The sequence below is a fragment of the Haemaphysalis longicornis genome, unplaced genomic scaffold, assembly GCF_048455015.1.
Source record: "Haemaphysalis longicornis isolate Haplotype H1 unplaced genomic scaffold, Haemaphysalis longicornis Haplotype H1 scaffold_12, whole genome shotgun sequence".
In the NCBI taxonomy this organism is placed as follows: domain Eukaryota; kingdom Metazoa; phylum Arthropoda; class Arachnida; order Ixodida; family Ixodidae; genus Haemaphysalis; species Haemaphysalis longicornis.
The window spans coordinates 46648098-46667187 of NW_027526225.1; the positions used below are offsets into that span (position 1 = coordinate 46648098).

At 46.1% G+C, this 19090-nt stretch overlaps 1 protein-coding gene across 1 annotated transcript in view; it reads right to left on the reverse strand.

The window, feature by feature from the left end:
* Aux (cyclin-G-associated kinase) overlaps positions 1 to 19090 on the reverse strand; it is a 93274-nt gene that overhangs the window by 37852 nt on the left and 36332 nt on the right. The window contains exons 10-16 of the mRNA XM_077693209.1: positions 15600 to 15798; positions 12833 to 12885; positions 10153 to 10424; positions 6729 to 6862; positions 4227 to 4343; positions 3206 to 3286; positions 800 to 902 (exon numbers count right to left, since the gene is read on the reverse strand). Coding sequence (XP_077549335.1) covers positions 800 to 902; positions 3206 to 3286; positions 4227 to 4343; positions 6729 to 6862; positions 10153 to 10424; positions 12833 to 12885; positions 15600 to 15798 — 959 coding nt within the window. The remainder of the gene's footprint in view (positions 1 to 799; positions 903 to 3205; positions 3287 to 4226; positions 4344 to 6728; positions 6863 to 10152; positions 10425 to 12832; positions 12886 to 15599; positions 15799 to 19090) is intronic.

Here is a 19090-nt window from a genome sequence, read left to right on the forward strand (position 1 = left end):
CTGACTTTGATGCAATGTCCTCAAAGCAGGTTTCGTTGACTACCTTGTTTAAATTGGAACAGGGCTGAACGTGGCAGACAGTCCGTGAAGACGGCAACGAAGCCGTCAAAAGGGGAAATTAGAACGCACCGTATATAATGAACTAACGGTTAAAAAAAAGAAAAATTGCAGAGACCCTTCAATTTTACGATCACGAGGCTGAACCGTAAATGCACCCTCGTATTAGCCATCCCAATTTTGGGTTTGTTTAGTTTACGGACATCGCTATTTTTTACCCCCCAAAAAAGCAGCTAAAATGCATTTATTACTCTTTCGTTATACTCTTGATAGCGCCAAACATTCGAACACTTTTAAATACTGAAAATCTGACACCAGCGAAAATCTCAAATTAACTACTCAACTGAACATTTTAAAAACAAAACAAAAATTTACGTGTGCCTACGGATCACATCTTTTAATAATTTCTGTTCCCTGATACTAATTCTAATTCTCAGTTCCAGTCCATCAAGTAAACCTGCACCCACGCCCCAAGGCTGCCGAATCACCGACAAAGCTTCCACATTTTAAGATGTGAGCTCTGTGTAGTTTATGCAAACAACGGGGTGAGTTTGCTAGAATAAACAATGTGACAGCATAAGAACAGCAGAGCTAAGAAGAAATGTTGGCAGCGACCCTGACAATGTCGAGGTCAATTCGCATGACTGCAAACTTGTGAACCGCTTGACCTTGTCATCAGCGATTACTAGGCCGAAGCCCTTTCTTCCCAAAATGCTCAAAGCAAAAAAAAACCATGTCTCACCTTCCCGAACGACGACCGTGCGTGGTAGACTGTAATGGTGACATCTCCCGCTGCTGCGATGTTGAGCGGTATGGTCACCTGCTTCTCCGCGTAGTTGTGGTGGCTGCAGGGTTCGAACACGAACACACACACAACGGTGAAAAGAACAGGACAGCTTTGCAAGAAAAGCTCGACACTTTTCAAGAGCCCTGGCAAAGCTAGCACAACACTCCTGCAGATAACAAAGCTATTGATAGCAAGGCTAGATGAATACCCGGGAGGAACTAACAAAGGCCTGAAATTCATAACCAATACAGGTTGGGGAAGGAGGCCCAAAGAAGTGAAGGAATACAGCTCCAGTCCCCGGAAGAGGTTAATTAGGTAACTAAATCAGCTGGTCAAACAATAAATTGGTTTACAGTAGAACCTCGTTACAGGAGACCCTCAAGGGACCTAGAAAACGTGTCTCTTGTAACCAAGGTTTCTGTATGCAAAGTTGCTAACATGTCGAACATAGGAAAGCCAACCAAACCGTTTTCATTTCCATGTCTCTTGTAACCAAGTGCCCCTTGTAACAGTGTCTCTTGTAACGAGGCTTTATTGTATTTGACATCCTTCAGGAACATAGATGTGGGGGAACGGACAAAAAATTTTAAAAGGCGCTTGAATGAGTCTGCGCCCCTTAATGAGCAAGTTATATCAGTCGATATGGATATATACACCGGCAGTGCAAGGTTTACATGCATGATTTCCACACTCTTATACGGAAAATATTAGTAGTAAGAGCTTTTCAACAACTTTTCACGCTATCTTGGATAGCCAGGTTCTAACAAAAAGAACCTACAAGAACAGCACGGACACCGTTCTTGCAATTTGCACAGAAAGGTGGACATAACAAGCAATTCAAAGGGAGAGACAACTGATTTTCGTGGAGTGCATGCGCTCTATTCCAAGTGAAAGGGCACGACTTGAAACACCTTGAACCGAAATGGTTTTCCTGATAGGGCCCTAGGACGTTTGAAAGCGCATTTTTTATCTGTCAGTCATAGGTAGGCCACCAAAGCGAATGCTGGCAACCATAACAGTAGACAAGAAGTTAATAGGCAAGATAAGATAAGAACATAAGATAAGAGGTAAGATAAGGAGATAAAATAAGAGATAAGATAAGAGGAGGTTTTTAGAAACTTGTCCCCAGCTAAAACAACCGTAATGTGCAACCTTTCCTATTGCTTCATGCGGTTTTCGAATCGCATTGAAGTCGACGGACCTGTTTGTGTTCGTACAGTAGCGTCACGTTTAAACACTGCATTGCGCCACCTTCGAGACTTGAGAACGTTTAGTGCCAAATTAAAATTATTCGTTTAGTTCATTTAGGAATTTCCTGCGGTTACGCCACTGTATAAAACGCTGACTTTCATATGAGCTCCACAAAAAGGCAGTTGTCCGTCCCTTTAAGGGGGCCATGCCGACAAAATGCAAGTCTGTTTGTTTTATTCGAATGTTTGTTTTATTTGAAAGATTTCATGTTTTATAGTGCCCTTAGCATTTGTCTGGAAGCAAAAGATGCTTTATTCACTAAGAAATTAATCAATGTAAGTTAAAATTTTGATTCTCCCAGCAAATCGTGTGTTATTCATGCCGTCTGTAATGACATCACGAGAAAAGGTCTCCAAGCTAAACTTGGTGTGCTGTAGAGCCTTGTTTACCCTCAGTCACCTAGATGGTGCCACCATACTGCAACGGGCCATTTTCGGCCTCTACTTTGTTTTTGACCGTGTTTGTACCTGGCTTGTTTTTGTTCAGAAAGAATTGTAAAACGTTGTGTTCGCTTGACAAATATGGTCACATAACACACTGTAGCTTATGCCAATCGGCCAGTGTCGTCACAGACAACCCCAAAGCGCCGCAGTGCTGTGCAGCTAAAACAAGCATAGTGCGTGAAGTACCGACAGCAGTACAAGTCGGTACTTCTGTTTTTACGTGTACTTTCGTAACTTTCACTGTTTATACCACCATTCTTACTGCTAAAAAAAGAATGTGCCCTAAATTAACGCGCAAATAGCTTGTTCGGCAAGCTCAGAAGCCCTGGCTAATTTGCGTTTGCTCTTGCCGGGCTCCACCAATCGCATAGCTGGCTGGTATGACATCATAGGTTCTGTTGCGGGAGATGAGCTAGTTGGCCACACGGTCATTCCCTTTCTTCTTAATTATATAGCTGATTTGAGCGACGTTTACGTTAAAAGTGGTGTCAGTATGATTCTAACGAGGCCATCTTTCAAATGAACCAAATTTGTGTTTTGTCTGCATGGCCCCTTGAATTACGCGCCAAACTACCACGTGACTAAGAAACAATGTTTCCCCAATTAACTTTTCATTACCCGAGTTTCAGACAGTTCGCACACACTGCAAGCCAACACAAGCACTCACGCTATCCGCTCGTACTCCTGACACGTGCTCAGTAGCCGCTCCTCCCCGACGCAGATCTCCACGAACGGCCGGCAGCCGTCCCTGGCAAACAAAACAACAAGACAAGTCAAGACAAGACAAGGCCGATAGGGGAGGGGGGGGGTCACGCCAGAAGACACGTCAACAATGGTATTGCGATGGCACAAGTGCAAATCCGTCTGTACAAGACCATTCACGGTAATTCAGGGTAGACCGAACTGATGTTTTAACATTAACCCTGAACCTTTTAACAAAGTGGCCATTAAAAATAACAACTTCTGCAGCGGGTCTAATCAAGCTTGGTGTGCTGTAACAAAGTATGACAAAGTGGAAAGAAAAGTCATTTCGTAACTATCTTGAGTAGTTGTCACAAGTTAAGAATGCATCCTACTAGTTAGTTCATCCCTTAATTAGAGAACTACTAAAGCTTAAAAATTCTGTCAAATTCATGTGCCAGTCTATTCACAAGAGTGTATTGTGCGCAATAAAGCTGCTCACTTATTTTTGCAGCCTTAGTAAGTACGTATCAATAAAAATGGCATACTATTTGCACCCTGCCTAACGAATAAAAAGAAATGTGTTTATGCTGAAGATCTGCACATGCTTTTAAAGTTAAGTTGTTGCTACAAAGCCCACAAACATTTAATGAACAACTTTATTGCCAACAATACACCTCTGGGGATACAGTTGCCCAACAATGTGATAAAATTTAGGCTTTAGTAGTTCTTTAGTTACTTGTCAAACTAAATAGTAGGACAACAACTTCATAACTATAACAAAGATAGCTATGAACTTATTTCTGTTTTGACTTTGTTCTAGCAAACTGTTTTTGCACAAGGAACCTGGTTATATTTGGCAGACAAATTAGATAAGGAGTTTTATTTGCCACGTACATGACACCAATGGTGCAGCTTGCCAAAAACCCATTTTCGAATTTTGGGCACGCTCTCTTTTTTTTTCAAGCTGCAAGCGAAACGGAACAGCCTTGGAAGAGGCGACTCACTTGAGCTTGGTGAACAGGGGCACGGGCTTGAGTGTGAGCGCGACGATCTGCAACGGGAACCGGTGAGGCAGTACTTGGTGGCTCTGGGAGACCATCTGCGCCACGTACTGGATGTACCTGCACGTGGACAGCAGCCCACCCAGGATGTACCAAGGGGACAGTGGGCTTTCCGAGACATTCAGGATTGAATAAAAAAAATGTGAAAAGAACAAAATTTAGACGAAGCAACAGCGCCAGTTGCGTGAATCTCAGTTAAGAATATGCCGGAGCCCGTACCACCACTTCCCATACAGAAAGCAAGCGGGAAAAAAAGGAAGAAAAAAAAGGAGAAAAAAAAGGTGGAAGGAGGGTGGAGAGTGAAAAAGGTAGAAGGGATAGGAGGACAGGTGAGGAGAGTGGCAGCAAGTGAGAGAAAGACAGAAGGTGAGAGAGAGGAAGATAGAGAGACAGATATAATATAATATAATATTATATATATACAGTTAAACCTCGATGTAACGAACTTCATTGTAACAAAACTCTCGATGTAACGAACCACGGAATTTTTTGTAACTTCAAGTGTATGCACACCATGTATTTTCACCCTCTGTGTAACGAAGTCCCGTTTGCCAGAATTTCAATGTAACGAAGTTTCATGGAGAACTGGGCACGAAATTTAAGTTGTAGAAGTATATTTTGGCAGACGCAAGCGCCGAAATGGGGTCCCAATAAAACGCGAACGGCGACAGGGGTCGCCCAATGCCGCGGATGCAGCCAGCCACAGAGTCTCTGAGTAAGCCCCTTGCCTACAAACTGCGTGGCGTGCATACACGGCTGGTGCACTGTTTCTGTTTCTGTCGGAGCTTAATCGTCTACGGCTTAATCGGCATCAGCGTGAAGCGCACGGAGTGTTTTTTCCCGGCAAAAATGCAAAACGCGACCCGCAAGCCACAGGCGCGCTGGCGCAGCCACGGAGACTACCCGCACGATGCGGGTAGCTCCAGCGACCGCTTCTACGCTCGCTGAAACGCAACTCGAGGGGCAAATGAGAGGGGCATGTGAGAAAAAAATTCCCTTGCACTTCCCCGAGGGGGAGAGTGTGCAAGTGCGAATGCACGGTTGTTGATTGCGCGATTACGGTGGATATCGTGATCTTGGAGTGGAGAGGAGGCGCCCAACACCCGCAGTCACTGAGCGGAGAGAGGAGGAGGAGAGTAGCGCCCGCCGTTACGGCGAGGGCTACACGAGCGCCCTCACGCGTCGGAATGCAGAGCGCCCGCTACGCGAGCGAGAGCTCTCCCGCCCGAAGTGGAGAGGAGGCGCCCAACACCCGCAGTCACTGAGCGGAGAGAGGAGGAGGAGAGTAGCGCGCGCCCATCTCCCCCCGTTGCTAGGGAAGACGAGGAGGAAGACGAGGAGCGCGCGCACCCGCCGCTGTTGCTATGCGGACGACGGCGGCGGACGATTCAGGCTCGCTTAAGAAGTGCATTCGCACTTAAAAAATCGGGCGAAATTTTCATTGTTAAACGTAACACGCGCCACTTACGAAAGCACCCATCAAATATCCTCCGCGGTCGTAAGCTTAATCGTCTCTGGCGTTGCCGCCATCGCCGCATGCCGCCGCTTTGCACTTCGTTCGAGTTTCTCATGCTTGTTGGGCTTCATCGTCCCAGCAAGCGTTTGTGAATCTTTATGAGCCTTGCACGCGCGTTTTTTTTTTTTTCACACCGGCGTCCGCGATTGTGTGCCGGCGGCCGGAAGTGACTCGCGCTGCGCGCGGCAGTGGGAGGAGCCTGACCAGTTTCGCCATGGTTTCGCCTATGGGGAGGCGCGCACCCTATGGCGGGAGCTTCGAAGCGCTCGGGGATGCCGGCTGGCTAGACGATAAGGCTTACTGCCACGGAGGATATTTGATGGACGCTCTCGTAAGCGGCGCATATGGCGTTTTACAGTGAGATTTCGCACACGTTATCCACTTTTTTTCTCGCATGCCCCTCTCGTTTGCCCCTCGAGTTGCGTTTCAGCGAGCGGTTAGAAGCGGTCGCTGGAGCTACCCGCATCGCGCGGGTGGTCTCCGCGGCTGCATCAGTGCGCCTGTGGCTTGCGGGGCGCGTTTTTGCGGGAAGAAAACGCTCCATGCGGTTCACGCTGATGCCCGCGTAGACGATTAAGCACCGAAACAAACAGAAATAGTGCGCCGGCCGTGCATGCGCACCCCTTTTTTTTTTTTTTTTTTTCAGGAAACGCTTCACAGGATGAACACTTCACTATAACCGGGAATTTCAATGTAGCGAAATTTCAATGTAACGAAGTAAATCACGAATTGTACCGACTTCGTTACATCGAGGTTTAACTGTATATATATAGCGAATGAGAATGGGAAATGAGGGACTCGTTGAATTAAGACAGAAATAAGGTTGGGAGTCAAGAATGCCTCGGAACACAAAGGGAAGAATGTGGTAGGTCATTGAAACAGATGAATTTTGAAAGACAGAAAGAGGGGTGAGAGGGGGAGATGCTCACCTAATCTGTGAGGGGCAGAGGGTGACGGGGCAGCGGCGAACGGCGAACATCTGCAGGGCCTCTTCGGGGCTGTCGAACAGGTGGCAGAAGACCAGGAAGGCTGACACCAGCACGGCCGAGGAACACTTGCCGTCCTGCGCCCCCACCCAAGGGGCCCCACTTTCAGCCTCGACGTTTCCTTGCGAACCACAGCCACAAGCTTCCACTACTCTCGCCGCCATGTGCTTGTCAGCATGTTTGCGTTGGTTAAACACAGAGCACAACTTTGGCAGCGGGCGGTAAGCCTGAATGTGCAAAAAGAGCATCCTACCCCACTCACCAAAGGAGGCTTTCCTCAAATTGACCCGACTCAAAAAAAAACTTTACCCCAAGGTTTTGAAGCACCGTTAAGTAGATTTCTGTAGCTACAAAACTGCTCAAGCTAGAAAATTGTTTTGCTCAGGGTATTGATAATTGGCGTGGAAAAGATTTGTATATTGCAAAAACGTTTTGAAAAATATTTCTCCAGAGATATAGTAAACAAGTTTTTAACAACTCTGTGTAATATCACCAAACACTTCGCATTTGCAATTTGCATTTCCACTCGACACTTATTTCAACCATTACATCATTAAAAAGCATGTTTATTGAGCTTCATATTCGCAAGCTTTAGAAACATTTGTGCCCAACAGTTCTGGAACAAGAAAATAGCTACTAGAATCTACAAAAAAAAGGCACTTTTCCCCCCACTACACATCTTCACCCCGCATCTTCGCATATGCTTTCGTGAAAAAAGGCTTTTCAACTTAGATGTTTGCCTTTTTACAAGCATCGCATGCCTGCAGAAAAGTAAATGGCATTGCTACGTGTCACCATATCCTGCTAGCTTCCGCTGTTGATGAACCCCTTTTCTGATTTAAGGGTCTGGATTATCTGAACACTTCGAATATCAAGTTTCTTCATGCTTTGATATTCATGCAGTCCAGACCTTGAAACGCAAAAAGAAATCGAGTCTTAAACATTGTTTAGATAAAAAAAGATGCAGCTACGCTGGTTGGGTGGAACATCTGTCAAAAGGATAAGATAAATCCCGTGATCTGCTTTTAGTTCAGGCCAAGTCCTTTGATTTCCAAAGAAAAAGCAGTTGGGGAAGTGCACTCATTAAAGGGGCCACGAACAAAGGCGACTTTGTCCAAATAACAATGACACTAATTTGACCGCAAACTCCAAAGAACTAACAGAGATATCAAGGAAAACCGGTGAAGAAGCGGCAACTAACCAGCCCCTTCCCGGCAACTTCTCTACGATGTCACAGAATCTTATGTTGGCGATTGGCGGCTGCCGACTAAATTAAGCCACTGCCGGCAAACATAACTGGGCGATTGTAGTGGGGCCCGTAGCTCCGTTTGTACCACTTGAGTGCTGACGTGCGATTAACACACTCACAATTACGTTTTAGTGCTGCTGCGTAATAACGTCCCTCCTGCCCATCTTACTTTCCTGTAGCGCGAAACATGAAAGTTGTATTATATTCCTTGCGGTTTTTCGGCTAAGAAACCACCTTCCGTGGCTGGAATGCAGCAGAGTCGGTTACCAACGGTGAGTTCTTCCAAATTGAACGAGGTTGCATTCTGTCTTCATGGCTCCTGTAATAAGAGTACCACCTCCAATCTTCGGGTGAAACGATGCGAAGATTAGCAATCAGCCACCACAATGGTTGTTCGAAACAAAGCGTTTGCATTCAGAGTTGAAACGAGCGTAAAAAAAGGAAAACAACCATTGATCGGAAAAAAAAATTGCATTATGCCCGGAAGATGACGCTACGAAGGAATTGTGTCCCCTTTTCCACGCACGGGCTCTTCTAGGAACTAACTCACACTTTAGGTGGAATGTGGGTATAGGAGGTGACAGTGGTTAGCCCACTTTTGTCGATTCTCTGTAAAATATCAGTTATAATATTAATAAATAGTAATAATAAAAAAAAAACAATTTTGAGGTGGCTGTGAGAACTCTGCTGGAAGAAACTCGTGACAAAAAAAAACGTTCCCTCGGCCAGGCACAATCGGCATGCAATCCTGGCAACAATATACGTTCAGGAAAAGACACAGCAAACTGGAGATTTTGCAGGGCTAGCAACACTGTCGCAAACCGCTCAAGAACGTCACCTGCAGGTGTGGAAAAAACGTGTCCTTTTCGAGCGAGCCCCGATTGGCTGAAAGTGGGCGACCCAGATGTGATGCAGAATAAGAAAGGCAGAGCGTCGGTTTCTGTGCCTGCCATCGGTCAGGGGCCTCACAAGTGCAATCACATCACAATTGAAATGCATGTGAAATAGACATCATCTAAAACAGACCAAACTTGGAAGAAATTCGAAGAATCGGCTTTACCTTTTAATGTGACAAAGATATTTTAACGCAGTAAGAAAGAAAGGTGCTTTCTTTAGCTTTGCTGCATAAAATGTTTCCGCCTCGCTCGGGACGTAAGCTTGCACATAGAATTTTTCGGAGCCTGCGCGTTTCCGGCTTGGCCCACAAAATTTCGACAGCCTGTACACGATGTCACGTCTTTTACATTTGCGCAGTAGAATCGGCGTCAAATTATTTCTCTCATATTTCCACCAGTAAACTTACCCGCGTGTTACAATCGGGGGACTGTCAGAATCATGCAAATACGGTAATCTCACAGGCCTGAGCAGTGGCAACAACAGCTCACGGCCTGGCGTCGCTCAAAACTCGGCGCAGCAAAGTAGAGAAAGGGAAGATGCTGGGCCAAGAAGTGCACGAGAAAGTGGCGAGGAGGCAAGGAGCTGACAAGTAGGTGTAGGAAGTGCGCGCCTCAAGAAAAAAAAAAAAGCTTCCTGGGGTTGGAACCCAACCTGGGTCCTTTGAGTTATGCAATTGGCCTCTATCTGAATGCGCTATCACCGCATTCGGGCCACTCAGCATTTCCTTTGGGTTTGTCACGCGGACGCTGGTATCGGACTTCAACTGAGTTAAAGTGGACTTTGATTGATTGATTGGTTGTAGGGTTTAACGCGCCGACACAACACAGACGATGAGGCGCGCCGTATTGGAGGGCTCCGGATTAATTTTGACCACCTGGGGATCTTTATTGTGCGCCGAAATCTCGTACACGCGGGCGTTTTTGCTTTTCGCCTTCATCAGAAAAGCGGCCGCGGCAGCTGGGAATCGAACCCACGACCTCATGCTCAGCAGCGCAACGCCTTAGCCACTGAGCCACCGCGGCGGGTTAAAGTGGACTTGTCTTTGAACTCTGTGGCAGTTTAGGCTAGCAAAGACCACCGGCTCCCCTGTTTCCGCAGTCTCTGTTTGCATCTCAATTGTGACGGTGGCCAAATTGTTCATTTACTCGGCTCCAGTAAATGCCTTTTACTCCCCCACCGAGACTCTCAGGCATCCCATGGTCCTCTCCATGGTCAACTCACAAGGCAGTGGACGACGCAGAGGTTGCGGGCGTCCTGGCTGAGGTAGGCCAGCATGTGGCGGCAGAGGTTGAAGAGCGTGTGCAGGGGGGGCGCCTTGCGGGCCAGCCAGCCGCGCTCCGTGACCTTGCATTCGAACTTGGCCGACGAGTAGGCGCGGCCGGAGACGTTGTAGATGGCGTAGTGGCCCCGGTGGCGAGCATCCAGCAGCCCCCGCACGTCCTCCACGTGGTTGCGGTACGCCGACTCCAGGCCCTCCGCCGGGTACGACATCACTGCGTCCAAGCAGCAGGGGGGGGTCAGGGGTCAAAATCATCTCTGCGTTGACCCACCTCAATAACCTGGGGACGTCTAACTGACAAAAACAATCACTATTCTATTGTTTCCACAAAAGACAAACAGGTCAGAGGTCAAAGTTTGTGTCGTTTTCTGTGGTGAACTAGATCGACTCCTGGATATTTTTCAAACAGGCCAAAGCATCGACAAAGAGAGTAGCTATTCTATCATCTCCAGAAAAGACCCCAGGGTCAAAGGTCAAAGATTTTTAAGGTTCTCTGCCATGGCCCACTTCAACCACCTGGGGGACATTTAAAAAGGAGGCCAAAGCATCAATGAAAACGGTCGCTACTTTATCACCTCCACAAAGAATCAAAGGGTCAAAGGTCAAGTATTTTTGTGCTTCTCTGCACTGACCCATTTCATCCACCTGGGAAAGGTTTTATTAAAGTGGGCCAAAATGATGAGAAAACAGTCAATATATTAACTTCTGCTACAAGATAAATAAATTTTGAGATGGAACAGACCAGCACCCCAACTCCACTTATGGGTCTCTCGTGATGATGACATCAAAGCTCTGGTCATTTCACTGCCTTAAAACCTACTTGAAAGCTACAAAACCCACGATTGCTGAATCTGGCGCAATTATTCTAGCCCAAAACATCTCGGAGCAAAATTTTCACTCAAACATGCTGGTAGTAGGCCAAATGAATCTAGAGTCTTTGTCCACAGTTTCCCTTCGCTTGTACAGTAGAATTTTCCAGTAAACTATTGCCAGCGCTGGAAGTCCTATGGGCTGCCTCTGAACTGTTCTTTTTTGCACAAACCCCCTAGACGCTTCCACACAACATGAGCTAAGAAAAATGGGACAATGTGGAACAAACGCCTCAAACAAATTCTCTCCCCGGTATCCACACACAACGCCACTAGGCTCAAAAAAATAAGTGTCGACTTTACCGCTTTTCAAGGGAATGTAGTCAGCTAAACTTAATTGACACTAACGACTTTCTACTTCTCCCACTTGTGTTTTCGAACACACAATTGTTTGGAAGACCCGTTATAAAAACTTGTAGTCGGGCAAGTCGGTTCCCAATTCTTTGAAGATCACAAAAAGCAGACGGAGAACAGGCAAAAAAAAAAATAGGCGGGACTTAACTAGAGAGACTAGCATTAGTCCGATCTATTATTCATGCGTCGCCTGTTTGCGTTCTTTAAACCCAGTTTGCAACCTCCTAGTTTTCCTACAACCACAGATATAAACCCAACTCCCGGAATTTCCCCCATGATAAAAACTTTACATTCCTTTCCTAACGACAGTTGGGAGAAGTGCGAAAGCCTCCTCACATCAAAACCATCTCTAAAAGTGCATCCAACCTTTCCTGAAAGTGCATCCAATTGATTGTCAAACCATCAAAGACCCAAATCGCAAAAACAGGAAAGAACCCACCGGTGATGTTTCGCGCACAAAGTAAACGCACCTACAAACGATACCGATACGTGGTTCACGAGATAAAGGTATGATGTAAAGGTAAAAGTGCTCCTTCCTCGTAATGGTGCGTGTGTTGCCTTATCTAGAACCATTTCTTTCTAGCGATTTTCAAGTAACCATTCCGACACAATGAAAGACCAGTTTCACGCACACGCTGCGTGTCCCAAGATCTTATCCGAGCTTTTCACTCGACCAAGCGGTCTACGGGGAAATGCATTAGTTTTTTGACAGGACGCCACCGGTCCCACTAAGAAAGCTTTCGCTTCAAAAAAAGAAACTAACGAGAGCAAGTGTTGTCCGTAATGAGTGGTGGCTTTGCTAACCCCTATGCACTTGGAATCCGCAGATCCGCTCGTTTTTAAAGAACTTCATTACTGACTAGAGCAGTGGTTCTCAAATGGGGGGTCTGCGGACCCAAGAGCATTTGAGGGGTCCGCAAAGCCTCCCTCAAAACTTTCCCCCCCGCCATTCTTTTCTCAATTTTGCCAGCACTTCCTTGCAATGCAAAAAGGTGGCTTCGCCACATTACATGTATGTTTAGTTTGTCCAACTAGCAAATATTTTCACATCTGCTTTTTTCCCCAACACGCCAGCTATGAGAAGGAAAAAAGCAGACACAGAGAAGGCAGCATATAGGTGTTTAGAAGACTTTTAGGTTCAAGAGCAAATTGTTTAACATTACGGCACGCATCGTCGTTACATCAAGCAGAAAAGGTCAGCATTGGTTAAGTGTGTGGGCGACGTAAGCTGCAAGTGCAAATTGTTTGACATCATGACACCGACCAACTTATGCACCATCGTGAGGTCCTCCACCCCTTTCGGAAACGTAAAAGGGGTCTTCGGGGAAGTCATGGCTGAGAACCACTGGACTAGAGCAAAGTCACCGGCACTAGTCACTAGAGCAAAGTCCAAGCTCACCGGCAAGTCGACTCGTGATGTAGTTGAAGTCCAAGTCTGCCTTGCCCATTGTCCTGAGAGAGGGTAGAGCGAGAGGCACGGGGAAAAACAACAATCGGGCTATTCAAATGGAATGCACAAACGAAAAGGCACCACATTCTTTTTTTTTTTTTTTAATTCTGCAGAGACCACGTTCTCTTGCAGCCCAGAACTGATAACCATGGTCCAATAACCAATTCTGGTCTTTTTTATTATTTTTCTCCCGGACTTTGAAACGAAACAGCGGACTCTGCAACCGACCCATGAGTGGCACTGTGCTCCGGGCGACTGCGTATTAAACGCATCGAGTTTGACAGGAGGCAAGTTAGCAGTCGTGTAAACTTCACGTTATATCCCGTCCCACACCGCAAATAGCTAAAAAAACAATTTAAAAATGGCTCGGTTGCGTAACCAGTACACCCTCAGAGGGGCTCGCGAGCCTAAACACAGCAACTTATTTTGCACAAAATCAGTGTCTTTAGAACACCAGTGAGAACTCAACGCTAAAGCACTTAGTCCACACCACTCCCACCTGTCAAGCAGCACCTTTTTAATATTAACGCTGGCCACGTTAGCAGAATCAAAGATTAAAAAGTTAACTCCCCTCGCAGATTACTAATCACCCCATTAATAGTGGCACATGCTTTATAAAAATCTGCAGGCTCATTGTTGTTCTACCACTGCCAATATGTGGATTCCCACGCAATCTTGCACGTGTTCTTATCTACTGCATTACAACGGTGGTTTGGGCTAGTTGGTGCGTACTAACTGAAATTAAAAACAGCGCAACAAGAGTGACAAGAAGAAACGACACACGGTGCTTACCTTATCTACTTATCTCACCTACACTTTACAAGCAGTGGCCATTTCCTGTGCCAAACAACAACTATGGTTATGCACAGAATGGGGTGCTTAAGGCCATCGCCCTAAAACAGACTGCACTTTTCAGTGTAGCCCTCTCCAAACTAAGGTATACCCGCCGCGGTGGCTCAGTGGCTAAGGCGTTGCGCTGCTGAGCACGAGGTCGCGGGTTCGATTCCTGGCGGCGGCAGCCGCTTTTCCGATGGAGGCGAAAAGCAAAAACGTCCGTGTGTATGAGATTTCGGCGCACGTTAAAGCTCCCGAGGTGGTCAAAATTAATCCGGAGCCCTCCACTACGGCGGGCCTCATCGCCTGCGTTGCGTCGGCGCGTTAAACCCTACAATCAACCAATCAACCAAACTAAGGTATGTTACTTTCAACCACCAACCAAAAGTACTTTCCGAGTCACATCTGCGAAACTGCCAAATTGTGAGCAGCACAAGCAGCAATGCTCACCCCGAAATTTTGCAGATTCAAAAGCGTTAGTGCACGTGACACATGGGCTGCGGCCATGGAGTAAGAATAAGACAGGAAGGGGGAAAGTGCACTTCCTAGGGCAGTCAGACAACGTCACAAGCACTAGGTTAGCGGCATTTGTCATGGGAGACAAAAGATACTACACGGCTGCCATGATCAGCATTTCGATGCGCAGCCCTGGGGTGAATTGCGGCCACTATCATCTCGTCCATCAGGTTACCACTGCAGCTTCAAAGCTTTATAATCTGTGCTGGTTTTCACAGGGGCATTATCTCATCACTCACCCGCACTGATTGGTTGTTCTTTTTCCTACATATTGTAACACAGTAATGAACGAGGCAAGGTTCTCTTAGTAAACAAGGTTTGTTGGGGCAAACTTGCACTCCACAACAAACAAGAAATAAACAGACTCTGCAAAGAGGGCTCATTAAAGTGACATGCACAGTAGGGCATTGGCGAATGAAATGCTGCGGCGTTTGCCCTTAGAGCGTTTATCTCTCCGCATCAGTCTTTCCGGAACCATCGAATTAGATTGAGAACACTGGTAATCAAGGAAGAGCATTCTAGTCAAGTGACGGCCCTCTCCCTATCCCCAAAGACAGCCTGCGCAGCATACAATAGCAAGAGAACGAAACATGTGCTTAGCTTCAAACACAGATAAAACAGCCGGGAATGCTTCGATGCTGGCAACTAAACACATACTAAGTAAACATCTTTCGCGGCAACGTATTCTCACTCCATGGTTACGACTGCTGCAGATAGGGAAGAAAAAATTAAAGCCGTTCCACTCAATGTGAAAGCTGTCGGAAGTGCAGAGCAGTGATTCGCCATAATGGGCCGCTATCCGCTCAGTGCTACCACCCATCATGCTCTTAGCCACCCTATCTCACTCCTCTCTTGGTGAATGGAACGGTGGTTTCTACAACGCAATTCAAATTTCCCGCCTCCGCTGTGCTGTGCTTGTGCCTGAAACAGCGCCAGCGGGAGTTATTTTCTTTTTGTGCTTGCTTTTCCTCCCACACGTGCCGGCATTACCCTGCCATTTTTTTGCACTTACTATCGTACTATCGTAAAAATTTTTACTAATAAAAAAAAAAACCAACACAATGAGCACTCCTAACTAAATGAACGTGGGCGCTGCCCGTTAATTACGTATATTCTGCCTACCTGCAGTTTTCTTTGCACTAAACAACGGGGAGATGTATGACAAGCACCAGTGGGTTACGAGCTTTGAACGCTTATGACTATATAGACCGCTTTCCTTTTAAAGGCTCTGTGAGACGCCGCTACGACGAGACTCCACTACGATGGTACGCCGCGGGGCTCTACTTGGGTCCAGCGACCAAGCTACAACGACAAGGCGAGCCCCCAAAGTGCTCGGCACTCAAAAACAATGTCCCCCACTACTCACTGCTGTGCGATGTGCATGACCTTGGAGGAGGTGTCGCCCAGCCGCTTGAGCAGGCTTCCCGCGCCCCCCCGAAGGGACGTCAGGAGGCCTGCACCGCTGCTGCCCCAGCCACCACCCTCCGACGGAGGTGCCGGGTGGACGGTGGCCGTGCCACCGCCGTGAATGTTCAGTGAGGGAGGGGGCGGTCGAGCGGGAGCTGCTGTCGAGGGGGAGAGAGAAAAAGGAAGAAAAATCACGAGCCCTTCCACTCTGGGGACATACCCCCTTCTTCTATACCAGGAGGCAAAATTAACGCCCTGAAAAAAAATTCTGCTCGTGCTCTCACAAGACTCGTGGGTGGACAATGCCCCACAGCGACATGACCCAGGGCAGACGACGACGACCGCATGGCTGGGGCATACCTCGAGCAGACTTTTTAATGGCTGTCTTGTACAGTGGCGGACAAATTAAATGCAAACACGAAAATATCAACCAGAACACACACAATTGAAAAATGCTGTTTGTGGGGGTCAAATAATGGCACAGCATTGGTACTTTTGGAAAGTCACACTCCCCAACTTTTCTTGCAACTAGGTCACACGTGAATTTGGCCTACAAGGAAGGAAATCATGCAGTTTGTACGTTCTGGTTCATATTTTCCTGTTTGCATTTCATTTGCCCGTGACTGTACATAATGTGAATACAGTACACTCTCATTTTAACACTTTTGTGACCGCGCCTATTTCTATCGATAGTAGGTCATCGATGAATACAAATTCAAATTTTGGCACTCTCCGAGTGCTTCAGGACAGCTAACGGCACCCAAAGGGTAAAAGAGAAAGCTTTTCCTCAGTTTTGCCTTCGAGTTTGTTTTTTCTGCTGCGAGGGGAGGATTTTTTTAGCTCCTTCGCTGTCGCGCACACGTGGTTTCGGTTGCGGCGTTGATGCCGCTTGCCGATGCTCCACAGGAGCGGCAAATTTTGATGAATTCTGATGAATCTGAGCTGTAATCTCTGGACGATGGTAGCAGCACAGACACATAAGACAACTTCGATTCGTCAACTTCAGTACGAACAGTGAAAGTGCGTCAAAGCGCTACAGAATGTCAACAGGTATCCGCCACCAAGTTTCGCTTTCTTCCAAGGTCATTCTATCGCTGCTGCGCATTGACGTAAACAGATCCGGCCTGTTCTAAAGGCCACAGCTCTTAGCTGCAGGGTGTCAACTTAGTCCGGGTGGGACCACTTGGCGCTGGCTAGTGGAAGCCACCCTTTGTTTCACCGCATCGAGAAGCTGCTTAGCATGATGGCATGACAGGCACTAGTGCTTACATTTTTGTATGTATGTAAATAACTTTTATACTTACAGAGCTCATACTTGCAGTAATATTCTATAAGGGCATTGTATTCAAAGTGTATATTTCAAGTTTTTTTATGCTTACCCCGTGCAAAGTAGCATTGATGTTATATTTTTTTTTCTTTCTGTTAGTTTACTGTTTTGATATTTTTTTTCAATAATATTTGTAACAAATCTGTTGTCTGAAACTAATACTGTTGGAAAGCCCCATTCTTCCTCTACCATTTCGTACCTTACACATTAGCATCAATCGCTTTCTATGGCAGGGAAAAAATATTTTTCCGACTACCCAAAAACAACCGATTTTTCCAAAATCACAAAACTGCTAAGAACGTCTTGGTTAAGAAGAACAACACTTTTGCTTTCCTGTAACGTGTACAATGCAAAAAAAAAAAAAAAAAAAAAAGGAAGGAAGTCCGCTTAATTAAGACGAATTTCTGATAATGCAAATAAATTTTCACGGTCCTTCGAGTTCGTCTTCATAGGAGTTGATGGCAGATCGCTAATCATTTCTAACCAAGGTTGCTGTCACTTCTGTCCTGCCACCACGAGCAGGTGGACGAGCAGCCAAGCTGAGGTAGCGTGAAATAACCTATAAGACCAGCAAATCCAACTCGCCGTAATGATAGAGTCAACGCAGCGGCCAATGGTCAGGTAATTTTTCTTGGGACAATTTTGGTAGGCTAAGAGTTGGAGCCGTTTCGGAAAGGGCCACTCCCTTCGAATATCGAATATAGACGGCCATGTTCTGACTGCAGATGGGACTGTGCAACCTGTACAACTTCACTGTGCACTAATTACTCATGACGAGTAAATGAAATTTGCAGTCTTAGAGGCCAATTTTAGTATAATTTTTCCCATGAAAGTTTCAATAAAAGAAGGATTACCGCTGTCTCCTGCTGAGCCCATTCAATAAGGTTGGCTTTGCCACAAGGTGCTTTTGCTCGTGCACATGAAAAATGGACAGGACCCTCGCCATACAAAAGATCTGCCTTAAAAAGGCTGTGCAAAGAGTGCATCACTTATTCCCAAATCTGCCCCCCCCCCCCCGTAAACCTGAACACCACAGGATTGTTTCACACACGAGAGGAGTTTAGCTTTGCCCCCAAACAATGTACTTACGGTAAAGCATGCCCCCCCGCAAGCATTCATCCTCCCATTTTCAGCCCCACTATCCCCTCAAATGAATACTCGTTTAAAGCAAACCTAACAAACACCTATTAACTCAGTTCCAAACACACATGCTTATCGACGTTTGAATGGTGAACGATAAGAGCGCTTACTGTATATTACTTTCTTGCAAAAAATTATGCTGAATGAAATGATACAATCACCTGTTTGATTCCAATATCCAAACATCCCAAAGCAGGTAGGCTGCAAACTACACAGCAATGCATGGGAACCCCTGCGGGTAGTTTTTTGCCTTATAGAACATCTACCTCACATTGCCAAGAAAAAAAAAAAACTTAACCATTGCCTAGATTGTTGGGCAATGCTACGGTTTTTCGTTTTTACTTTGCATTTTTCTTGTTGTTGTTTCTTGCAACTTGCTTGTTTCATATGTATCCGCCGTAACTAGGGCCAAATTACTGCCCTGCACTCTGTGAATAAATAAATAAATAAAAGCTTCAATGCTCACGACAGCCACCTTAATTAAGGCATTCAAGAATGCAACGACCAACGAGCGAAAACAAATGCTCACCTACTTGTTCCTTGCGCAAACGTTTGAATATTCAGCCAGTCGCAATAACTTAATCTAAAGAAGCACTGTTGTGTTATCGCATAATCCCCTGAGAATACCCGAACATTACGTGGAAGCCTAGATAACCGGCGTCTCAATAACCAGATGTCAATTTCATACAAAAGGCTAACCAGCATTGGCCAATAGAAGCACCTGTTAAGCAAGGTAGCAGATGACGAACCCCATGAGCTGCAAATTGCAGAGAATTTGTGGCACGCTACGTCAATTCTACACCGCATACATCAACAGCTAGATTTCAAAAAAGAAAAAAAAAAAGCTGACATTTCGATTCAGAAAGAACATAGTGGCTTCAGATGTGGCTCATGGTGCCAAAAGAAAAACTTCAGCAACACCTGTGGCATATATTGCTATGGGGATATACATAAGACTTCCGACGATGACGACAGAGTGGAAT